General features: G+C 43.6%; 1 protein-coding gene across 4 annotated transcripts in view; it reads right to left on the bottom strand.

Annotated features, from left to right (window-relative positions):
* Positions 1-693: 693 nt before the first annotated feature.
* wdfy3 (WD repeat and FYVE domain containing 3) overlaps positions 694-23,894 on the bottom strand; it is a 202,441-nt gene continuing 179,240 nt past the window's right edge. For all 4 annotated transcript variants that reach the window (XM_062050680.1, XM_062050679.1, XM_062050678.1 and 1 more), the window contains 19 exons: positions 23,408-23,488; positions 23,289-23,343; positions 23,098-23,217; positions 22,912-23,029; positions 20,123-20,229; positions 19,900-20,053; positions 19,738-19,829; positions 19,466-19,678; positions 18,125-18,266; positions 17,906-18,060; positions 12,887-13,045; positions 12,625-12,804; positions 12,384-12,566; positions 12,221-12,314; positions 12,009-12,155; positions 10,980-11,216; positions 9,406-9,517; positions 9,142-9,339; positions 694-903 (listed from right to left, as the gene is read on the bottom strand). In XM_062050680.1, coding sequence (XP_061906664.1) covers positions 786-903; positions 9,142-9,339; positions 9,406-9,517; positions 10,980-11,216; positions 12,009-12,155; positions 12,221-12,314; positions 12,384-12,566; positions 12,625-12,804; positions 12,887-13,045; positions 17,906-18,060; positions 18,125-18,266; positions 19,466-19,678; positions 19,738-19,829; positions 19,900-20,053; positions 20,123-20,229; positions 22,912-23,029; positions 23,098-23,217; positions 23,289-23,343; positions 23,408-23,488 — 2,665 coding nt within the window. In that variant the 3' untranslated portion in view covers positions 694-785. The remainder of the gene's footprint in view (positions 904-9,141; positions 9,340-9,405; positions 9,518-10,979; positions 11,217-12,008; positions 12,156-12,220; positions 12,315-12,383; positions 12,567-12,624; positions 12,805-12,886; positions 13,046-17,905; positions 18,061-18,124; positions 18,267-19,465; positions 19,679-19,737; positions 19,830-19,899; positions 20,054-20,122; positions 20,230-22,911; positions 23,030-23,097; positions 23,218-23,288; positions 23,344-23,407; positions 23,489-23,894) is intronic.

Here is a 23,894-nt window from a genome sequence, read left to right on the forward strand (position 1 = left end):
TTTGTCTGGGAGGTCACATGACCGTGATGGGGGCGGGGCTAGTTGAAGTTTGTCTGGGAGGTCACATTACCGTGATGGGGGCGGGGCTAGTTGAAGTTTGTCTGGGAGGTCACATTACCGTGATGGGGGCGGGGCTAGTTGAAGTTTGTCTGGGAGGTCACATGACCCGATGATGGAGGCGGGGGCAGTTGAAGTTTGTCTGGGAGGCCACATGACCGTGATGGGGGCGGGGCCAGTTGAAGTTTGTCTGGGGAGGTCACATTACCGTGATGGGGGCGGGGCCAGTTGAAGTTTGTCTGGGAGGTCACATTACCGTGATGGGGGCGGGGCCAGTTGAAGTTTGTCTGGGAGGCCACATAACCCGATGATGGAGGCGGGGCCAGTTGAAGTTTGTCGGGGAGGTCACATGACCCGATGATGGAGGTGGGGCCAGTTGAAGTTTGTCTGGGGAGGTCACATGACCCGGTGATGGGGGTGGGGGCCAGTTGAAGTTTGTCTGGGAGGTCACATGACCCGATGATGGAGGCGGGGCCAGTTGAAGTTTGTCGGGGAGGTCACATGACCCGATGATGGAGGTGGGGCCAGTTGAAGTGTGTCTGGGGAGGTCACATGACCCGGTGATGGGGGTGGGGGCCAGTTGAAGTTTGTCTGGGAGGTCACATGACCCGATGATGGAGGCGGGGCCAGTTGAAGTTTATCTGGGGAGGTCACATGACCTGGTGATGGGGGCGGGGCCAGTTGAAGTGTGTCTGGGGAGGTCACATGACCCGGTGACGCAGGCGGGGTCAGTTGTTGTCATGGTTGGTGCTGCGCTCGTGTTGCAGGTTGTAGTAACAGTTCTGACAAACTCTCACAGGGGACGAGATCTTCAGCCTCTTGATCTCTGACTGGAAGCGACTACACCTGACACACACACACACACGCACGCGCACACACACACACACACACACACACACACACACACACACACACACACACACACACACACACACACACACACACACACACACACACACACACACACACACACACACACACACACACACACACACACACACACACACACACACACACACACACACACACACACACACAAAATCAATAAACAACACAACAAAACATCTTCATGTTGTATTTATCTCTGCATACACTTTCATACTCACTTTTGCAGTGTTTACTTGTGTGTGATATCATGTGCGATACAAGCAGTCCTGCAGAGAGTTTACGTGTGTGTGACATCATGTGCGATACAAGCGGTCCTGCAGAGTGTTTACTTGTGTGTGATATCATGTGCGATACAAGCGGTCCTGCAGAGAGTTTACTTGTGTGTGATATCATGTGCGATACAAGCGGTCCTGCAGAGTGTTTACTTGTGTGTGTTAAGACTGTAAAGACCCTCTCCATCAAAGAAGAGGATGTACGCCGGCAGTTCTTGAAGCTGAATACGCGGAAGGCCCCCGGGCCGGATGGTGTCTCCCCCTCCACTCTCAGACACTGTGCGGACCAGCAGGCTCCTGTCTTCACTGACATTTTTAACACCTCTCTGGAGCTATGCCGCGTGCCGTCCTGCTTTAAGACCTCTACCATTGTCCTAGTCCCCAAGAAAGCACGGATCACAGGACTAAATGACTACAGGCCGGTCGCGCTGACGTCTGTGGTCATGAAGTCCTTTGAGCGCTTGGTCCTGCCCCACCTCAAGGACATCACCGCCCCCCTCCTGGACCCACTGCAGTTCGCCTACAGAGCCAACAGGTCTGTGGATGATGCAGTGAACCTGGCCCTCCACTTCATCCTGGAGCATCTGGACTCCCCAGGAACCTACGCTAGGATCCTGTTTGTGGACTTCAGCTCTGCCTTCAACACCATCCTCCCTGGACTGCTACGAGACAAGCTCTACCAGCTCAGCGTGCCCGACTCCCTCTGCAGTTGGATTAATGACTTCCTGACAGACCGAAGACAGCACGTACGGCTGGGGAAGATTGTCTCGGACAGTCGAACCACAAACACTGGTACTCCTCAGGGCTGTGTACTCTCCCCCTGGCTCTTCTCCCTGTATACAAACTGCTGCACCTCCAGTCACCAATCCGTAAAACTGCTCAAGTTTGCGGATGACACCACCCTCATCGGGCTCATCTCGAATGGCGATGAGTCCGCCTACAGGAGAGAGGTGGACCGGCTGACGTCCTGGTGCAGCCTCAACAACCTGGAGCTGAACGCCCAGAAAACAGTGGAGATGATCATGGACTTCAGGAAAGTCACAGCCCCACCATCCCCCCTCACCCTGATTGACTCTCCCACCCCCTTCCCCATTGTGGACTCCTTCCGTTTCTTGGGCACCACCATCACCCAGGACCTCAAGTGGGAGCTGACCATCAGCTCCCTCATCAAGAAGGCCCAGCAGAGGATGTACTTCCTGCGGCAGCTGAGGAAACTTAAGGTGCCGACAGAGATGCTGGTGCAGTTTTACTCAGCCATCATAGAGTCCATCCTGACCTCCTCCATCACAGTGTGGTTCCCCGGCGCCACAGTCCAGGATAAAAATAGACTGCAGCGCATCGTACGTGCTGCTGAGAAGGTGATTGGCTGCAAGCTCCCATCCCTCCAGGACTTGTTCTCCTCCAGGACCAGGAGGCGTGTGGGTCGGATCACAGCTGACTCTTCTCACCCTGGACACACACTATTCTCCCCTCTCCCCTCAGGCAGGAGACTACGCTCCATCCAGACCCACACCTCCCGCCACCTGAGCAGTTTTTTCCCCTCGGCCATCAGGCAAATGAACAATAACTCCTAACAGCAGCTCCTTGAATTCCTTGAATCGCTTCTAAGTCTATCTGATAGCTCAGTCACAGCTCTTTTTATACCAAATATGTGTTATATGTGTTTTATGTCGCACGTTTGCACCAAGAAAAATTCCTAGTTTGTGAACCCGTTCTCAAACAATGGCAATAAAACTATTCTGATTCTGATATCATGTGCGATACAAGCGGTCCTGCAGAGAGTTTACTTGTGTGTGATATCATGTGCGATACAAGCGGTCCTGCAGAGTTATATCATGTGCGATACAAGTAATCCTGAAAAGAGTTTACTTGTGTGTGATATCATGTGCGATACAAGCGGTCCTGCAGAGTTATATCATGTGCGATACAAGTAATCCTGAAAAGAGTTTACCTGTGTGTGATATCATGTGTGATACAAGCAATCCTGCAGAAAGTTTACTTGTGTGTGATATCATGTGTGATACAAGCACTCCTGTAGCATGTTTACTTGTGTGTGATATCATGTGCGATATAAGCAGTCGTGCAGAGTGTTTACTTGTGTGTGATATCATGTGCGATACAAGCGGTCCTGCAGAGTGTTTACTTGTGTGATATCATGTTCGATACAAGCAATCCTGCAGAGAGTTTACTTGTGTGTGATATCATGTGCGATACAAGCAATCCTGCAGAGTTTACTTGTGTGTGATATCATGTGCGATACAAGTATTCCTGAAAAAAGTTTACATGTGTGTGATATCATGTGTGATACAAGCAATCCTGCAGAGAGTTTACTTGTGTGATATCATGTGTGATACAAGCAGTCCTGTAGCGTGTTTACTTGTGTGCGATACAAGCAGTCCTGCAGAGTGTTTACTTGTGTGTGATATCATGTGTGATACAAGCAATCCTGCAGAGAGTTTACTTGTGTGTGATATCATGTGTGATACAAGCAGTCCTGTAGCGTGTTTACTTGTGTGTGGTATCATGTGCGATACAAGCAGTCCTGCAGAGTGTTTACTTGTGTGTGATATCATGTGCGATACAAGCGGTCCTGCAGAGTGTTTACTTGTGTGTGATATCATGTACGATACAAGCAATCCTGTAAAGAGTTTACTTGTGTGTGATATCATGTTCGATACAAGCAATCCTGCAGAGAGTTTACTTGTGTGTGATATCATGTGCGATACAAGCAGTCCTGCAGAGTGTTTACTGGTGTGTGATATCATGTGTGATACAAGCAATCCTGCAGAGAGTTTACTTGTGTGTGATATCATGTGTGATACAAGCAGTCCTGTAGCGTGTTTACTTGTGTGTGGTATCATGTGCGATACAAGCAGTCCTGCAGAGTGTTTACTTGTGTGTGATATCATGTGCGATACAAGCGGTCCTGCAGAGTGTTTACTTGTGTGTGATATCATGTGCGATACAAGCAATCCTGTAAAGAGTTTACTTGTGTGTGATATCATGTTCGATACAAGCAATCCTGCAGAGAGTTTACTTGTGTGTGATATCATGTGCGATACAAGCAGTCCTGCAGAGTGTTTACTGGTGTGTGATATCATGTGTGATACAAGCAATCCTGCAGAGAGTTTACTTGTGTGTGATATCATGTGTGATACAAGCAGTCCTGTAGCGTGTTTACTTATGTGTGATATCATGTGCGATACAAGCAGTCCTGTAGCGTGTTTACTTGTGTGTGATATCATGTGCGATACAAGCAGTCCTGCAGAGTGTTTACTTGTGTGTGATATCATGTGCGATACAAGCGGTCCTGCAGAGTGTTTACTTGTGTGTGATATCATGTGCGATACAAGCAATCCTGTAAAGAGTTTACTTGTGTGTGATATCATGTTCGATACAAGCAATCCTTCAGAGAGTTTACTTGTGTGGGATATCATGTGCGATACAAGCAGTCCTGCAGAGTGTTTACTTACTGTGTGATTTGGTAAGCGTAAATATATAGGAATATTATTGTAGCTGAACTGGCGTTTGCACATTTTACTCCAAACATTTAAGTTTAATAATGTAAGGAGGAAGTTGGCAATTCATTTAATTTAAGTGAATGTCTGGAGTAACTAGCTGGTGCGCTGTTCCAAAGATGAGATGGCGCCCAAGGCTGATTATAGCGAACTTAAAAAGTCAATGGACACTCTGATGGAGGAAGTTGCTACGATCAACTATCATGGCCCTTGTTGGGCAGCTGGATCAGATGAGGGCTGACAATCTGGAGAAAGATAAGAAAACCACAATTCTGGAGAACAGAGTTGCTGAAGATGAGCAGTACACACGGATCAATGATGTGATCATCACCGGACTCAGCATCAAACGCACCAGCTGTGACCCCAGCGAATGGAGGGGAGCCGGCGGAGTTGTATGTTATTTCAATGGAGCGACATGCAGTCCAAGGACATACAACTGGACTGTAACAGCATGGAGGCATGTCACCTTTTGCCCAAGAGAGGATCAAACGACAAGCCGAGCATAGTCCTGAGATTTGTAAACAGAAAGCACAAGATCGCGTTGCTAAAAAGGTATACATGAACGACCATTTGACCAAACAGAATGCTGATATAGCCCGAAAAGCACGCGAAATGAGGACAGAGAAGAACATTGTACAAACTTGGACTGCAAACTGTAAAGTATTCATCAAACTCAACGCCAAAGTGCTGGTGATTAGAAACATGGAAGATCTGAACGAATATGACGTTTGAACTGGACTGTAAGGTAAAAGCCAAAAACACAATCATGACACACATTGACAATACGCAAGATGCAACCCATGACACTAACCACATAATTCAGATGATTAGTGAATATGACAATGTACAGTTGAAAGCATCTCAATACACTGAGCACCACCTACAAGACTTGGAACATGATATAGACCCGGACAATAATTTCCTCCTCAATATCAATGAGAACTGCTGCTACTATACTAATGAACAGTACAACCACAACATTATTACTAAGGGCAAATGATCAATTATCCATTTCAATAGTAGAAGCCTAAACAGGAATTTCAAGGACTTTTTACACACCTTTTCACAACAATAAAATCCCAGATCCAGGGACAACTGGTAAAATATGGAGGGATTGTTGGAGAGAAATCCCAATTCTATGTTTTTAAATGCAGTGGGTGAAGAAGAAGTGTTGGATATTGTAAACAAATGTAAGAACAAAATGTCCACTGACTCCAATGACATTAGTATGACATTGATGAAAAAGGTCTTTACAAGGATATCAAAACCATTAACATATATCTGGAATTTGTCATTTCAAACCGGCGCATTTCCAAATGAAATGAAAATAGCTTAAGTTAAAACTGGGAGCAAACACCACTTCACAAACTATAGACCCGTCAATTTACTTCCACAATTCTCTAAAATATTAGAAAAACTATTCAATAACAGGTTAGATGCATTTATAGAAAAGCATAAATTACTCTCTGACTGTCAATATGGGTTTAGATCAAACAGATCTACATCAATGGCAATAATTGAAACAATAGAGGAAATCACAGATGCCATAGACAAGAAACAATATGCAATGGGAATATTTATTGATCTAAAAAAATACATTTGACACAATTAACCATGATATATTCATCAATAAAATGGAAAAGTATGGAATCAGGGGAGTTGTACTAGACTGGCTTAAAAGTTACTTAAATAAGAGACAACAGTTTGTTCATCATGTTTGGACATTGCTTGTGGTTTCCCCCAGGGGTCAGTGTTGGGGCCAAAATTGTTCATCCTGTATATCAATGATATATGTAAAGTGTCTACCTTATTGAAATTAGTGTTATTTGCTGATGACACTGATATTTGTTGACTCAAATCAATTGCTGTAGGTCATTATGGAAGAAATTAGTAAACTAAAAACTTGGTTTGACTATAATAAATTGTCATTAAACCTGACTAAGACTAAGTTAATGCTGTTGGGAAATAGGACAAGTGAAACACGGGTGCAGATACAAATAGATGGGGTGGATATTGAAAGGGTTTTTGAAATAAAATTCCTTGGAGTTATGATTGACTATCAAATTAACTGGAAACCACATATAAAACAAGTATAAACTAAGCTGTCAAGAAGCACCTCAGTAATAAATAAAGCAAAGCAGGTTCTGGATCACAAATTACTCCACATTCTCTACTGCGCATTAGTCTTACCATATTTAACCTACTGTGTGGAAGTCTGGGGGAATAATTAAAAAAGCTGATTAAACTCAATATGTATACTTCAGAAAAGAGCTGTACGCATCATCAACAAGGTTGGATATCAGGACCCATACTCATTCACTATTCTTACTGTCCAAAATATTGACATTTAATCATATCATTTGGTATCAAACTGCACAAATAATGTATGAAGCCAAAAATCAATAAACTTCCAGGAAGCATTCAAAAATGGTTCAGCACACGAGAGGGGGGTTACAATTTAAATGCTTAGTTATAGAACGACCATTAAAAGTTTTTGTATTTCAATTTGTGGAGTGAAACTATGGAATGGTTTGAATGTGGAGTGAAAGCAGTTTCAAAAGAAGTATAGGCACATGGTAGTCCAGAGGTAGAGAGATGAAGGAGGGGTTGAGTGTGTCACAGAAGAGTGTGGGTCTGCCCATTGATGCAGTGGTGATGTGGCATGATCACTAGTGGTAGTGTGGCATGATTACTAGTGGTAGTGTGGCATGATCACTAGTGGTAGTGTGGCATGATTACTAGTGGTAGTGTGGCATGATCACTAGTGGTAGTGTGGCATGATTACTAGTGGTAGTGTGGCATGATCACTAGTGGTAGTGTGGCATGATTACTAGTGGTAGTGTGGCATGATCACTAGTGGTAGTGTGGCATGATCAGTGTGCATATGTATGTACCATTTATGTAGATACAAGTTCATGAAGTTTGTACATAGAGGGAACAGGTAGTTCTAGCTCAGAGTAATTTATGATTTAAAAAAATGGGGTGGGATTAAATAAGTGTAAACTTCTTCTCACTCCTTTTCAAATATGTAAATAAAATTAAAAAAATAAATAAAAATTAAAAAGTCCATTGCTCATTTGGTAAATTTTTTCGGTTTAATTCTCCATTGGATTGCTCTTATGTTTTGCATATTTAAAATAAAATAGAAAATCAAATCAAAATATCATGTGCGATACAAGCAGTCCTGAAGCATGTTTACTTGTGTGTGATATCATGTGCGATACAAGCGGTCCTGATGCATGTTTACTTGTGTGTGATATCATGTGTGATACAAGCGGTCCTGCAGAGTGTTTACTTGTGTGTGATATCATGTGCGATACTAGCGGTCCTGAAACATGTTTACTTGTGTGTGATATCATGTGCGATACAAGCAGTCCTGCAGAGTGTTTACTTGTGTGTGATATCATGTGCAATACAAGCGGTCCTGCAGAGTGTTTACTTGTGTGTGATATCATGTGCGATACAAGCAGTCCTGAAGCATGTTTACTTGTGTGTGATATCATGTGCGATACAAGCAGTCCTGCAGAGTGTTTAATTGTGTGTGATATCATGTGCGATACAAGCGGTCCTGCAGAGTGTTTATATGTGTGATATCGCTGCTGCTCACTGCTCCGCTCACCTCCCAGGGGGTGAACAAGGGGATGGGTCAAAAGCAGAGGACAAACTTCACCAAACCTAGTGTGTGTGTGAGACAATCATTGGAACTTTAACTTTGGTAACTTTAACCCAAAGACCAACCCTCACTGGAAACGTGTCCGACTTACTGCCGGCAATGCGGACCAAGCTCTGACACTGATCATACAGAGAGCGGACCGCCACAATAAGACAGTCCATTACCCCATACTCTCTGAGCACTCCCCACTGGACTTCCCGAGGGACACGGTCGAACGCCTTCTCCAAGTCCACAAAGCACATGTAGACTGGTTGGGCAAACTCCCATGCACTCTCAAGGACCCTGCCGAGAGTATAGAGCTGGTCCACAGTTCCATAGACCAGGAAAAAACCACACTGTTCCTCCTGAATCCAAGGTTGGACTATCCGGCGTAGCCTCCTCTCCAGTACACCTGAATAGACCTTACCAGGAAGGCTGAGGATTGTGATCCCCCGATCACACTCCTCTAGCTTTTTAACTACCTCAGCCCCAGAAATAGGAGAGTCCACCACAGATTCCCCAGGAACTGCTTCCTCATAGGAAGACATGTAGGTGGGATTGAGGAGGTCTTTGAAATATTCCCTCCACCACCACAACATCCGCAGTCGAGGTCAGCAGAACACCATCCTCACCATACACGGTGTTGACAGTGCACTGCTTCCCCTTCTGAATTTCTGGACATGCGTGTGGACTAAAGATGGTAGAAAAGACCGAAGTACCCCAAGTCTTGAATGTACCAAGACCAAAGACCTACTTGTGACAAAAGAGCTGTCCACAGTTCCTGCAGTGATGGCGTCTCTCGGTGAGGGAGAATCGCACGCTGCACGCCGAGCAGGCGTCCACCACCTCGTCCTTCACCCAGTGGTCGGCGGCCGAGCGACCCGGCTGCTCGCTGACGGACCAGCTGAAGACTCGGCCGCGTCCGTCCCCCACCAGGATCTTACTGTGGTCCCTGCAAAAAGACCATGAGTCGCAGGAGGGCGAGAGGAAGGGGAGACGAGAAGGTTGCCGGTCTTACTTGGAGATGGCGAGCGACGTGACCTCGGCGGGCTGAGCGTTGTCCTTGCGATCGAAGGCCGTGTGCATGGTCAGCTTGCTCCTGAAGACTAACTGGCGCTCCCACCTGTAGCCTGCAAGGACACGTCAACGGTTAGCCAGGACACACCAACGCTTAACGAGGACACGCTATCAGTTAGCCAGGACACGCCAACGCTTAATGAGGACACGCTAACAGTTAGCCAGGACACGCCAACGCTTAATGAGGACACGCTAACAGTTAGCCAGGACACGCCAACGCTTAATGAGGACACGCTAACAGTTAGCCAGGACACACCAACGCTTAACGAGGACACGCTATCAGTTAGCCAGGACACGCCAACGCTTAACGAGGACACGCTAACAGTTAGCCAGGACACGCCAACGCTTAACGAGGACACGCTATCAGTTAGCCAGGACACGCCAACGCTTAATGAGGACACGCTAACAGTTAGCCAGGACACGCCAACGCTTAACGAGGACACGCTAACAGTTAGCCAGGACACGCCAGCGCTTAACGAGGACACGCTAACAGTTAGCCAAGACACGCCAACGCTTAACGAGGACACGCTAACAGTTAGCTAGGACACGCCAACGCTTAGCGAGGACACGCCAACGGTTAGGGAGGACACGTGAACAGTTAGCCAGGACAAGCTAACGCTTAGCGAGGACATGCCAACGGTTAGCGAGGACACGCGAACAGTTAGCCAGGACACGCTAACAGTTAGCCAGGACAAGCTAACAGTTAGCCAGGACAAGCTAACGCTTAGCGAGGACACGTGAACAGTTAGCCAGGACACGCTAACAGTTAGCCAGGACACACTGACAGTCAAGACATGCTAACGCTTCATGAAAACCCGCTAACAGTTAGCCAGGACACGCCATCGCTTAGAGAGGACACGCTAACGGTTAGCCAGGACACGCTAACGCTTGGCGAGGGCATGCTAACGGTTAGCAAGGACGCTCTAACAGTTAGCCAGGACAAGCTAATGCTTAGCGAGGACACACCAACGTTTGGAGAGGACATGTGAACAGTTAGCCAGGACACACTAACAGTTAGCCAGGACAAGCTAACGTTTAGCGAGGACACACCAACGGTTAGCGAGGACACGTGAACAGTTAGCCAGGACATGCTAACAGTTAGCCAGGACAAGCTAACAGTTAGCCAGGACAAGCTAGCGCTTAGCGAGGACATGCCAACGGTTAGCGAGGACACGCTAACGCTTCATGAAGACACGCTAACAGTTAGCCAGGACACGCCAATGGTTAGCGAGGACACACCGAAGGTTAGCCAAGACACGCTAACGCTCGGCGAGGACACGCTAACGGTTAGCCAGGACACACTAACGATTGGCAAGGACACGCTAACGGTTAGCCAGGACACGCCAATGGAGAGCCAAGACACGCTAACGCTCGGCGAGGACACGCTAACGGTTAGCCAGGACACGCTAACGATTAGCATGGACACACTAACGCTTAGCGAGGACATGCGAATGGTTAGTGACGCCACTTGTTAGCGAGGACACGTTGGTTGGCTAAGAAGCGTGGGACACGTACCCGCCCTCAGCTGGTTGTACGTGCGCGCCTCCACAACGGGGGGGTGCAGGAGCTGAGTGACAGCGTTGGGGCCGTGATGGGCAGCGTGGAGGTGCGGCGGCAGTCCTTTGCCGTGTTGTCCTTCGGAGTAGTTGACGAAGACGAAGCCGTCCTTCTCGTCGATGCTGAGGCTGTCTGACCAGCGGCGGGAATCGTCTGAGCCGCTGTCCACCGACCACGACGCTCCCGCTCGCGCTCCTGAAACGTAAACGTGCTTTGTAGCGACACGCTAACTAACTGACTAGCTAGCCAACAACTGCTAGCATGGACACAACATTCATATGTAGCATCGTATATAACTACTGTAGTCATTGTTGTGTACTATGTTGTGTATTGCAATCATTGTAGTAATACTACTATGTTGTGTACTGCGGTCATTGTAGAAGTACTACGTTATATAGTAATTGTAAATAAATAAATGATAAATGAGTTATACTTGTATAGCGCTTTTCTACCTTTAAGGTACTCAAAGCGCTTTGACAGTATTTCCACATTCATCCAATCACACACATTCACACACTGATGGCGGGAGTAGTAATACTAAGTTATGTATTGTAATCATTCCTGTAATACTATGTTATGTATTGTAATCATTGTAGTAATAATAGGTAGTACCTTTGGGTAGTAAGCAGTAAGAAAAGTATTTTTAAAGGTAGTAAGAAGTAGTTAAAAGTACTTTTGAAAGCTGTAAGCAATAATGAAAAGGTAGTGAGAAGTAGTATAAAGTACTTTGGAAGGTGGTAAGCAGTAGTTAAAAGCACTTTGAAAGGTGGTAAGCAGTAGTTAAAAGTACTTTAAAAAGGTGGTAAGCAGTAGTTAAAAGTACTTTGAAAGGTGGTAAGCAGTTGTTAAAAGTACTTTAAAATCGTGGTAAGCAGTAGTTAAAAGTACTTTAAAGCTAGAACCTTTGGGTAGTAAGCAGTAGTTAAAAGTACTTTACAGCTAGTACCTTTGGGTAGTACGCAGTAGTTAAAAGTACTTTGAAAGTACCTTTGTGTGCCTGCAGGGCCCCGGCAGGCTGAGCGGTTCCTGCACCAGAAGAGTCGTGTGCAGTTTTGTGTTCCTGACCCAGAAGACTTTCTTCTCCGTCAGACTCGCTGCTGTCATCGTCGGCGCCGTTGTGGGCGTGGCCTCCCTCTGGTGGACGAGCGAGCAACGAGTGAGACTTCCTTCCTCCAGACTCGTGTTTTGTGTCATCTCACCAAGTTTGTCCTCGCCGCAGCATTCCGCCACGTCCACTTCCACGGGTTCCGGGGCGGGGGTCTCGGGGACCTGGAGGAACTCCATCCTCCAGAACTGCAGGGAGGAAGGAGGGCAGGCGTGAATGTTGGGGTTAGCGTGGCGGCGGGGTGGGGATGCGGTTACCCTGACGACGCCGTCCGAGTGTCCGGTGACGATGACGTTCTGCGTGTCCCACTCGTTCATCTCGGACACGCAGCAGCAGGCGATGTGCTGGCTGCGGCCGGTGAAGGTGTTGGCGCTGGCGATGGGGTTGCCGTTGATGCTCCACACGTGGATGTAGGTGCCGGCGCAGGACACGATGTCGCCCTGCGGGACACAACACCGGGTCACGCCACCAGAACAGCGGGTGTGGGTGAGTACCTACCGTCAGCTCGTTGATGCAGAGGGCGGACACGGGGGCCCGGTGGCCCCTCAGCTGCGTGACGAAGGACAGCGTGTTCAGGTCCCAGACGATGCACGTTCTGTCCCGCGAGCCGCTCACCACGATGTGGTACGCCGACGACGCCGTCAGACACGTGACTGCGTCCGTGTGACCGAGCAGCGCCTGCGAGCAGAGGGCGGGGCTTCGTTGCGGTCCTTCCACAAAAGAAAACAAAAAAAAACGCCCGTCCGAGTGCACCCATTACCTGTTTGAGGGCCAGAGACTTGGCTCGCTCTTTGGACGTTCCCACCTCCCACACGCAGACGGCCGTGCTGGTCCCGCCCGTGATCAGCAGCCTGGGGTTGGGGCAGATGGAGCACAGGATCTGGCCCCACTCGGACAGACACTCGTAGACCACCAAGGCCTGGAAGACAACCATACTTAACTGGCACCAACCAGCAGGGGGAGTACTACTGAGCATGAGGCTCATTTTCTTGCTGGCTCTCAACAGAGGCGGACGCATTCCCCCCCTCTCCCTTGACTTTCTAAGAGGCTGTCTTCTGCACTGTTCTTGGTAATGGTTGACCGGACTCTTCTCGACCAGAAGCAAAGGTTTGGGGACCGGATGGGACCGGATGCTCCCTGTTGCAAGTCTGGTGTTTTCAGTGTGCTTATGAATCTACATTTTTAAAGAATAAATGACAAATTTAAATTTCATAAGAAATTGCGTGTAAATAGCCAGATAGCGTCAGGTAACAAAATATATAACAGTTAGCATGCGTCAAGTACCAAAATCTATGACTCTGAAGTGTAGAAAAATATCTGAAAAAGCTAACATGCTGTGAGCATGCCAACATGAGGTGTATATCTAAAAAATTGGCCAAAAAAGTTAGCATGCCAAAAGTAAACACACCTCAAAGACCAAAATCTATGACGCTGATGTGTTAAAAAAAATATCTGAAGAAGCTAACATGCTAACATTAGAATGCCAACAAAAATGTTGCCAAAAAAGTTAGCATGCTAATGTTAACATGGTTACATGCTAACAGTCAGCAGATGTCAAGTACCAAACTATTAGACTGAGGTGTATACCTGCAAAATTTGCAAAAAAGCTAGCATGTTAATGTTAACATGCTAACAGTTAGCGGACATCAAGTACCAAAATATTAGTCTCTGAGGTGTAATAAAATATCTGAAAAAGCTAAAATGCTAGCGTTAGCATGCCAACAGTAAATACGGCTCAACTACCAAAATCTATGACTCTGAGGTGTAAAAAAATATCTGAAAAAGATAACATGCTAGCGTTAGAATGCCAACAAAAATGTTGCCAAAAAAGTTAGCATGCTACTGTTATCATGGTTACATGCTATCAGTCAGCAGATGTCATATACCAAACTATTAGACTCTGAGGTGTATACCTGCAAAATTTGCAAAAAAGCTAGCATGTTAATGTTGACAAGCTAACAGTTAGCGTACATCAAGTACCAAAATATTAGACTCTTAGGTGTAATAAAATTGCTAACATGCTAACGTTACCATGCCAACAGTAAACACGCCTCAAGCACCAAAATAAATATATGACTGCCAGGTATGTATTTCAAAATTTCACCAAAAAGGTTAGCATGCAAATGTTAACATGTTCAGATGCTAACAGTTAGCGTGTGTCAAGTACCAAAACATTAGACTCTGAGGTGTATACTTGCTAAATTAGCTAAAAAGCTGCAAGTACTGGCACCAACCAGCAGGGGGAGTACTACTGAGCATAAAGCTCATTTTCTTGCTGGCTCTCAACAGAGGCTTCTGGTCGAGAAGAACAGAAGCAAAGGTTTGGGGACCGGATGGGACCGGATGCCCCCTGTTGCAAGTCTCTGGTTTTCAGTGTGTCGGAACACGTGTTCGTATGTGCTTATTAATCTACATTTTTAAATAATACACTACAAAATGTAATTTCATAAGAAATTGTGTGTAAATAGCTAGCGATAGGATAAATAGCGTCAGGTAACAAAAGATATAACAGTTAGCATGCGTCAAGTACCAAAATCTATGACTCTGAGGTGTAAAAAAATATCTCAAAAAGCTAACATGCTGACGTTAGCATGCCAACATAAGGTGTATATCTAAAGAATTTGCCAAAAAAGTTAGCATGCTAATGTTAAAATGCTTACATGCTAACAGTTAGCATATGGCATGTACCAAACTATTAGACTCTGAGGTGAATACTTGCACAATTAGCTAAAAAGCTAGCATTTTAATATTAACATGCTAACAGTTACCATACATAAAGTACAAAAATATTAGACTCTGAGGTGTAATAAAATATCTGAAAAAGCTAACATGATAATATTAGCATGCCAACAGTAAACATGCCTCAAGTACCAAAATCTATGACTCTGAGGTGTGAAAAAATAACTGAAAAAGCTAACGTGGTAACATTAGCATGCCAACAAAAATTTTGCCAAAAAAGTTAGCATGCTAATGTTAACATGCTTACATGCTAAAAGCCAGAATACATTAAGTACCAAAATATTAGACTCTCAGGTGTAACAAAAAATATCTAAAAAAACTAACATGCCAATAGTAAACACGCCTCAAGTACCAAAATATATGACTGTCAGGTGTGTATCTAAAAATTTCACCAAAAAAGTTACTGTGCTAGTGTTAACTTGCTTACATGCTAACAGTTAGCATATGTAATGTACCAAACTATTAGACTTTGAGATGTATGCCTGCAAAATTTGCGAAAAAGCTAGCATGCCAACAAAAGGTTTGCCAAAAAAGTTAGCATGCTAATGTTAACATGCTAAAAGCTAGCATAGACCAAGTACCAAAATATTAAGACTTTCAGGTGTAAAAAAATATCTGAAAAAGCTAACATGCCAATAGTAAACACGCCTCAAGTACCAAAATAAATATATGACTGTCAGGTGTGTATCCAAAAATGTCACCAAAAAAGTTAGCATGCTAATGTTAACTTGCTTACATGCTAACAGTTAGCATATGTCATGTGTCAAACTGTTAGACTCTGAGGTGTATACCTGCAAAATTAGCGAAAAAGCTAGCATGCCAACAAAACGTTTGCCAAAATAGTTAGCATGCTAAAAGCTAGCATAGATCAAGTACCAAAATATTAGACTTTCAGGTGCAAAAAAAAATATCTGAAAAAGCTAACATGCCAATAGTAAACACGCCTCAAGTACCAAAATAAATATATGACTGTCAGGTGTGTATCCAAAAATGTCACCCAAAAAGTTAGCATGCTAATGTTAACTTGCTTACATGCTAACAGTTAGCATATGTCATGTACCAAACTATTAAGACTTTGAGATGTATACCTGCAAAATTAGCGAAAAAGCTAGCATTCCAACAAAACTTTTGCCAAAAAAGTTAGCATGCTAATGTTAACATTCTAACAGCTAGCATACATTAAGTACCAAAATATTAGACTCTCAGGTGTAAAAAAAATATCTGAAAAAGCTAACATGCCAATAGTAAACAAGCCTCAAGTACCAAAATAAATATATGACTGTCAGGTGTGTATCCAAAAATGTCACCAAAAAAGTTAGCATGCTAATGTTAACTTGCTTACATGCTAACAGTTAACATATGTCATGTATCAAACTGTTAGACTCTGAGGTGTATACCTGCAAAATTAGCGAAAAAGCTAGCATGCCAACAAAACGTTTGCCAAAAAAGTTAGCATGCTAAAACCGAGCATAGATCAAGTACCAAAATTAGACTTTCAGGTGTAAAAAAAATATCTGAAAAAGCTAACATGCCAATAGTAAACACGCCTCAAGTACCAAAATAAATATATGACTGTCAGGTGTGTATCCAAAAATGTCACCCAAAAAGTTAGCATGCTATGTTAACTTGCTTACGTGCTAACAGTTAGCATATGTCATCTACCAAACTATTAGACTTTGAGATGTATACCTGCAAAATTTGCGAAAAAGCTAGCATGCCAACAAAACGTTTGCCAAAAAAGTTAGCATGCTAATGTTAACATGCTAACAGCTAGCATACATTAAGTACCAAAATATTAGACTCTCAGGTGTAAAAAAATATCGCAAAAAGCTAACATGCCAATAGTAAACACGCCTCAAGTACCAAAATATATGACTGTCAGGCGTGTATCTAAAAATTTCACAAAAAAAGTTAGCATGCTAATGTTAACTTGCTTGCATGCTAACAGTTAGCATATATCATATACCAAACTATTAGACTTTGAGATGTATACCTGCAAAATTTGCGAAAAAGCTAGCATGCCAACAAAAAGTTTGCCAAAAAAGTTAGCATGCTAATGTTAACATGCTAAAAGCGAGCATAGATCAAGTACAAAAATATTAGACTTTCAGGTGTAAAAAAATATCGGAAAAAGCTAACATGCCAATAGTAAACACGCCTCAAGTACCAAAATAAATATATGGCTGTCAGGTGTGTATCCAAAAATTTCACCAAAAAAGTTAGCATGCTAATGTTAACTTGCTTACATGCTAACAGTTTGCATATGTCATGTACCAAACTATTAGACTTTGAGATGTATACCTGCAAAATTTGCGAAAAAGCTAGCATGCCAACAAAACGTTTGCCAAAAAAATTAGCATGCTAATGTTAACATGCTAACAGCTAGCATACATTAAGTACCAAAATATTAGACTGAGGTGTAAAAAAATATCTGGAAAAGCTAACATGCCAATAGTAAACACGCCTCAAGTACCAAAATAAATATATGACTGTCAGGTGTGTATCCAAAAATGTCACCAAAAAAGTTAGCATGCTTACAAGCTGACAGTTAGCATATGACATGTACCAAACTATGACACTCTGAAGTGTATACCTGCACAATTAGCTTAAAAGCTAGCATGCTAACATCAACAGTTAGCATGTGACAAATACCAAACTTTATACAAAAATAGCTAAACGAGCTAGCAAAGCATGCTAACATGCTAATGTTAGGTTTGAAAAATTGCTCATACATTTTGAATGGGGAAAAACGTCCTGGAAAATGTGGTAATTTGTAAATGTTTGTACAAACAAAAGTGGTAGCAGGTGTGTGACGAAGAAGTGGAATGGTGGGAATGGGATTAGAGATGTGAGAGAATATTATATGAGATATATATATATATATATATATATCTCATACAATAAGTCACCAGGCTTGAGAAGCAGCAATTGATACAAATATTGATCATCCCTAATTGATCAACACGTTCCAATACACAAACACATGGGTGCAGTAGCACCACCTGGTGGTGACTTGTGGAATTAGCGGTTTCTCACTGACCTTGTCGGACTCGTAGTTGGCCAGGCGGCAGCTGAGGTCGGCGTAGCCCCAGGCGAAGGTCTTGTTCCAGGTGGGCGGGACCAGCGCCTTGTTCTGCTCCACGGCCAGGACGCCTTTGTCCGTGCACACGATCTGACCAACGGGCTCCTTCAGCTCTGCGGCGTAGGACAGGGAGTGGTGAGTGGGGAGGTCCCACCCGGTGTGCTGACTGGACACTACCTTTGACGGGCGTCAGCGAGGGTCTGAGGTTGTCCAGGTGGTAGAAGAAGATCTTGTCACTGCTGGAGCCGAGGGGGACGTTGGCCGTGTCGCCGTTGGCTTTGCCACGCACGCGCTTGGGAGGGTGTGGCTTCTTGAACAGCTGCCACACACACACACACACAAAGTCAGCACACCTGCTCTGCCAGAGCATAAGAAGACTTGGCAGGACGAAGCACAACATTGTTATTCCGACACCGGTATCAAAAAAGTACTTCTGGAGAACAGAATGTGCGCAAGTATCGCTCTTTTCCGGTGTTAGCATTAGCATTAGCATTAGTCGCGCGTGCTGACAATCGATCATTTTTCATACATCCGATTAATTACACTTTTGAATTGTGATTAATCACGATTAATCACAGTTGTTACAAAAGCCTTGCTTATCTTATGTTTGGTACTTTTGTTGATGTGCTAATAGCATTCTTGCTAGTGGCTGCAATAAAAAGGTTGATTTTTTTTTTCATTATTCAGGTAATCAGGTAACCATATAACACACCTTTCAGGTAACCAGGTAACTGTTAAACAACACAGCTTTCAGACACCCAGGTAACTGTTAAACAACACACCTTTCAGGTAATCAGGTAACCGTATAACAACACACCTTTCAGGTAACCAGGTAACTGTTAAACAACACACCTTTTAGGTAACCAGGTAACTGTCAAACAACACACTTTTCAGGCAACCAGGTAACTGTTAAACAACACACCTTTCAGATAACCAGGTAAACTTGTAACAACACACATTTCAGGTAACCGTATAACAACACACCTTTCAGGTAACCAGGTAACTGTTAAACAACACAGCTTTCAGACACCCATGTAACTGTTAAACAACACATCTTTCAGGTAATCAGGTAACCGTATAACAACACACCTTTCAGGTAACCAGGTAACTGTTAAACAACACACCTTTTAGGTAACCAGGTAACTTTTAAACAACACACCCTTTAGGTAACCAGGCAACTGTTAAACACACCTTTCAGGTAACAACACACCTTTCAGGTAACCGTATAACAACACACCTTTCAGGTAACCAGGTAACTGTTAAAGAACACACCTTTCAGATAACCAGGTAAACTTGTAACAACACACCTTTCAGGTAACCGTATAACAACACACCTTTCAGGTAACCAGGTAACTGTTAAACAACACACACTTCAGGTAACCAGGTAACTGTTAAACAACACACCTTTCAAGTAACCACCTAACAACACATCTTTCAGGTAAGCATTGCGGTGAAGGTAAAGGTATTCCTCTGCATGTGATGAAGACTGATACTTGGATGTTGAAGAAGACCTGGTACCTGCTTGGGGATCTGGCCAAAGTTGTTGATGAAGCCGATGGTGGCGGTCTCCTTGAGAGGGTCGTTGATGTTGTAGATGTCCACCTGGCCCTCGTAGAACAGGTGGTGGAAGACGTTGACCGCCTCCACGGCGGGCGGGCCCTGCTGCTTGAAGCCGAAGATCAGGTCGATCCACTCGTGGAGGTGAGCTGACACGTAGTCGCACTCCAGCGCCTAAGATCAAGCAGGAGTGAGAGGAGGTCCAAACGCAGGCAAAGGTGTGGCGCTCGCACCTCTCTGTGGACCCGGATGAACTCCCGCGGGTCTCCTTTGGCCCAGGGCGGCAGGATGACATCGCCCAGCTTGGTACCGTTCTGCTTGGCGCCTGGTACCCCCAAACAGGAAGTCATTAGAATACGTTTGAGATGTCCGCTTCCATGTCGCCCCCTACTGACCCAGGTCGAAGTTGTTGGAGTTGAGCAGGAACTCGGGCAGGTAGAAGAACTCGGGGATGAGCTCCTTGACGTCGGCCATGTTGTGTTTGGAGGCGGAGAGCCAGGCCTCGCGCACGCTGTGGAACATCCTGTCGGCCAGGTCGAAGTGTCCTCCCTGGGAACGCCGGCACGGTTACTGAGGTGTGACCGAGGAGAGACTACCGCTTCTGTGCCAGAAACCAACCTGCAGTCTGAGGAAGATCTGCGTGAAGGGCTCCATGCGCACCAGGTAGGAGGCGACGATCATGGCAGAGGAGTAGTGTGTGCCGTAGTGGTAGGCGGGAGTTTCACCTGCGACACCAGGTCAGGTCGTCACTTTTCATGAAATAACTCGCTAAGTCAGTTGTGTTTCTCTTCAAGTCCTCTACCCTCAAACTTCACTCAGTCATTACTCAGCACCAGGACGTCCATGTCAGTGCAACCTCCATTTAAGAACCCTTTTTTTATACAAACATTTCATTGTACAAACTTTTAGATGGAGCCAAATGTGCTACTGTGTGAGAAGTATGTCTGTGCACAAACACCTTTCATTCTTTTTGAACTCTCTGTTAAAAACTTTTCATTTTACAAACTTTTAGAGGGATCCACATGTGCTTCTGTGTGAGAAACATGTCTGTGTACCAACGCTTCATTCATTCTTTTTGAACCCTTCATTTACAAACTTTTTAATTTACACATTTTTAGATGGAACCACACATGCTTCTGTGTGAGAACCATGTCTGTGTACCAACGCTTCATTCATTCTTTTTTAACCCTCTATTGCCAAACTTTTAGATGGAGGCAATGTGCTTCTGTGTAAGAACCATGTCTGTGTACCACCACTTCTTTTATTCATTCATTCATTTGAACCTTCTATTTACAAAATTTTCCTTTTACAAACTTTTAAAAGGAGCAAAATGTGCTTCTGTGTGAGACCCATCTCTGTGTACCAACGCTTCATTCACTCCTTTTTAACCTTCTATTTACAAACTTTTCATTTGACATACTTTTAAATGGAGCCAATGTGCTTCTGTGTAAGAACCATGTCTGTTTACCAACACTTCATTCATTCTTTCTGTGTAACAATGTATCTTCCTTTCATTCATTATTTTTTAGCCCTCGTTTTACAAACCTTTCAATTCACAAACTTTTAGATAGCGCCAAATGTGTTTCTGTGTGAGAACCATGTCTGTGTACCAACGATTAATTCATTAATTCTTTCTTTCATTCATTAATTCTTTGTGTACCAACATTTCTTTCTTTCATTCATTCATTATTTTTTTAACCCTCTTTTTACAAACTTGACAACTTACAAACTTTTAGATGGAGCCAAATGTGGTTCTATGTGAGAACCATGTCTGTGTACCAAGGCTTCATTCTTTTGTTCGTTCGTTCGTGTATTTGTTTGTTCATTTGTCTATTCGTTCATTAATTAATTTGTTCGTTCATTAACTGATTTGTTCGTTCGTTCGATCTTCCGTTCGTTCATTAGTTAATTCGTTTGTTCATTCATGTACCTTTTCTGTGTTTTGGTCCATTTTGCTAACTCAATGCAAGTCCAAAAAAAGACAACAGACCAGCATGGAATGAAGGAGAGAATCGCTGTGGAGTTCAAAATGTTTGTGATTTCTGATCGTTTGTGAGGGCACCAAAGGGACTTCTGCGTGTGTTGGCAGAGCAGCGCATACAGGACAATTCAGCTTGTTGTTGTTGTTGTTGTTTTAGCTAGTTAATAAAGAGAAACCGCAAATCTCCTAGTTAAGTTTGCTTGATAAACAGTACTGTATAGCACTTGATATTATACACTAACATATGGACTTTTTTTTTACAGGCTGGAACCAATTATTCATTTTGACATTGTTTTTTATGGAGACTTTTGCTTCACTATACAAACTTTTACATTTACAAACCCTGTTCAAGAACCAATTACCATATTTTTCGGACTATAAGTCGCATTTTTTTTCATAGTTTGGCCGGGGGTGCGACTTATACTCAGGAGCGACTTATGTGTGAAATTATTAACACATTACCGTAAAATATCAAATAATAATATTTAGCTCATTCACGTAAGAGACTAGACGTATAAGATTTCATCGGATTTAGCGATTAGGAGTGACAGACTGTTTGGTAAACGTATAGCATGTTCTATATGTTATAGTTATTTGAATGACTCTTACCATAATATGTTACGTTAACATACCAGGCACGTTCTCAGTTGGTTATTTATGCGTCATATAACGTACACTTATTCAGCCTGTTGTTCACTATTCTTTATTTATTTTAAATTGCCTTTCAAATGTCTATTCTTGGTGTTGGGGTTTATCAAATAAATTTCCCCAAAAAATGTGACTTATATATGTTTTTTTCCTTCTTTATTATGCATTTTCGGCCGGTGCGACTTATACTCCGGAGCGACTTATACTCCGAAAAATACGGTATTCATTTTGACATTGTTTCTTATGGAGACATCTGCTTCACTAAACAAACTTGTACATTTTCAAAAACGTTCATGAACCAATTATTCATTTTGACATTGTTTCTTATGGAGACATATGCTTCACTATACAAACTTTTACATTTACAAACCCTGTTCAAGAACCAATTATTCATATTGACATTGTTTCTTGTGGAGACTTTTGCTTCACTATACAAACTTTTACATTTGCAAACCCTGTTCATTAACCAATTATTCATTTTGACATTGTTTCTTATGTAGACTTTTGCTTCACTATATAAACGTTTACATTTACAAGCCCTGTTCATGAAACAATTATTCATTTTGACATTGTTTCTTCTGGAGAAATTTGCTTCACTGTACAAACTTTTACATTTACAAACCTGTTCAAGAACCAATTATTCATTTTGACATTGTTTCTTATGGAGACAATTGCTTCACTATACAAACTTTTACATTTACAAACCCTGTTCAAGAAGTTGCTCAATGGAGGTTCCACTATCTCGATACAAGACGATGTCACTGGGTCTGGTTCTTACCGGTGGGGTCCTCCCAGTCCTTGTAGCGTTTCTTGTACTGGGTCAGTCTGTCGTCCGTCTGAGCTCCCATGGGCTTGGCCAGGTTACGGAAGGTATTGGGGTTGTTCAGGTCCAGTTCCTACGCCACAAACAAGAAGCGTCAACACGACCGAAAAAGGCGCTGTTCATGCCGACCCTGGCGCTCACCTCGGAGTCGAAGTCTGCCAGGATCCAGGGGAAGACGGGGTACTGCATCAGGTCGTTGTAGGAGCGCCCCGCCAGCGTGTTGAGATGCATCAGGTACTGGAAGTTACTGATTTCGCCCCGCTGGCGACACAGGAAGTAGTGAGGGTCAGGCCAGGACAGGGAGGGTGAAACATGTGAGACCAGGACCTTACCTCCCACCTCTGGGTCACAGACTTCTCCCCCACTAGAGTGCTGAGGAGACCCGAGCTGAAGCGAGAAGTGACATGAGACATGCTGGTGTGTTCATGTGTCAGCTGGTGAAGCAACATACCCTTGTTCCACGCTGGTGTTGGGTCTCTGTCCTGACACCGACTCAGAACTGTCTGCCAGGGACGGAACCACCGCCAGGAACCTACAAGGACTTACTTTTAAATATACACTCATGCAGCGTGTTTACCCACATTTTTTATAATAATAATATTCATATTAATGATACTAATACTAATAATAATAATGATAATAATAAACACCGTAAGCTACATTTAATAATAATTAGAATCATAATAATAATTAACACATAATGGCAGTAAGCTACATTTAATAATAATAATAATCATCATCATAATAATGATAATAATAATTAACATGTTGATGGTGTTCAGCTACATTTAACAACAATAATAATAATAATAATAATAATAATAATAATAATAATAATGATAATAATGATAATAAAAATAAACATATTGATCATGGTAAGCTACATTTAATAATAATAATAACAACGATGATAATAAAAATAAACACATTGATGGTGT

This window comes from Entelurus aequoreus, linkage group LG06 (genome assembly GCF_033978785.1).
Source record: "Entelurus aequoreus isolate RoL-2023_Sb linkage group LG06, RoL_Eaeq_v1.1, whole genome shotgun sequence".
Lineage (NCBI taxonomy): Eukaryota > Metazoa > Chordata > Actinopteri > Syngnathiformes > Syngnathidae > Entelurus > Entelurus aequoreus.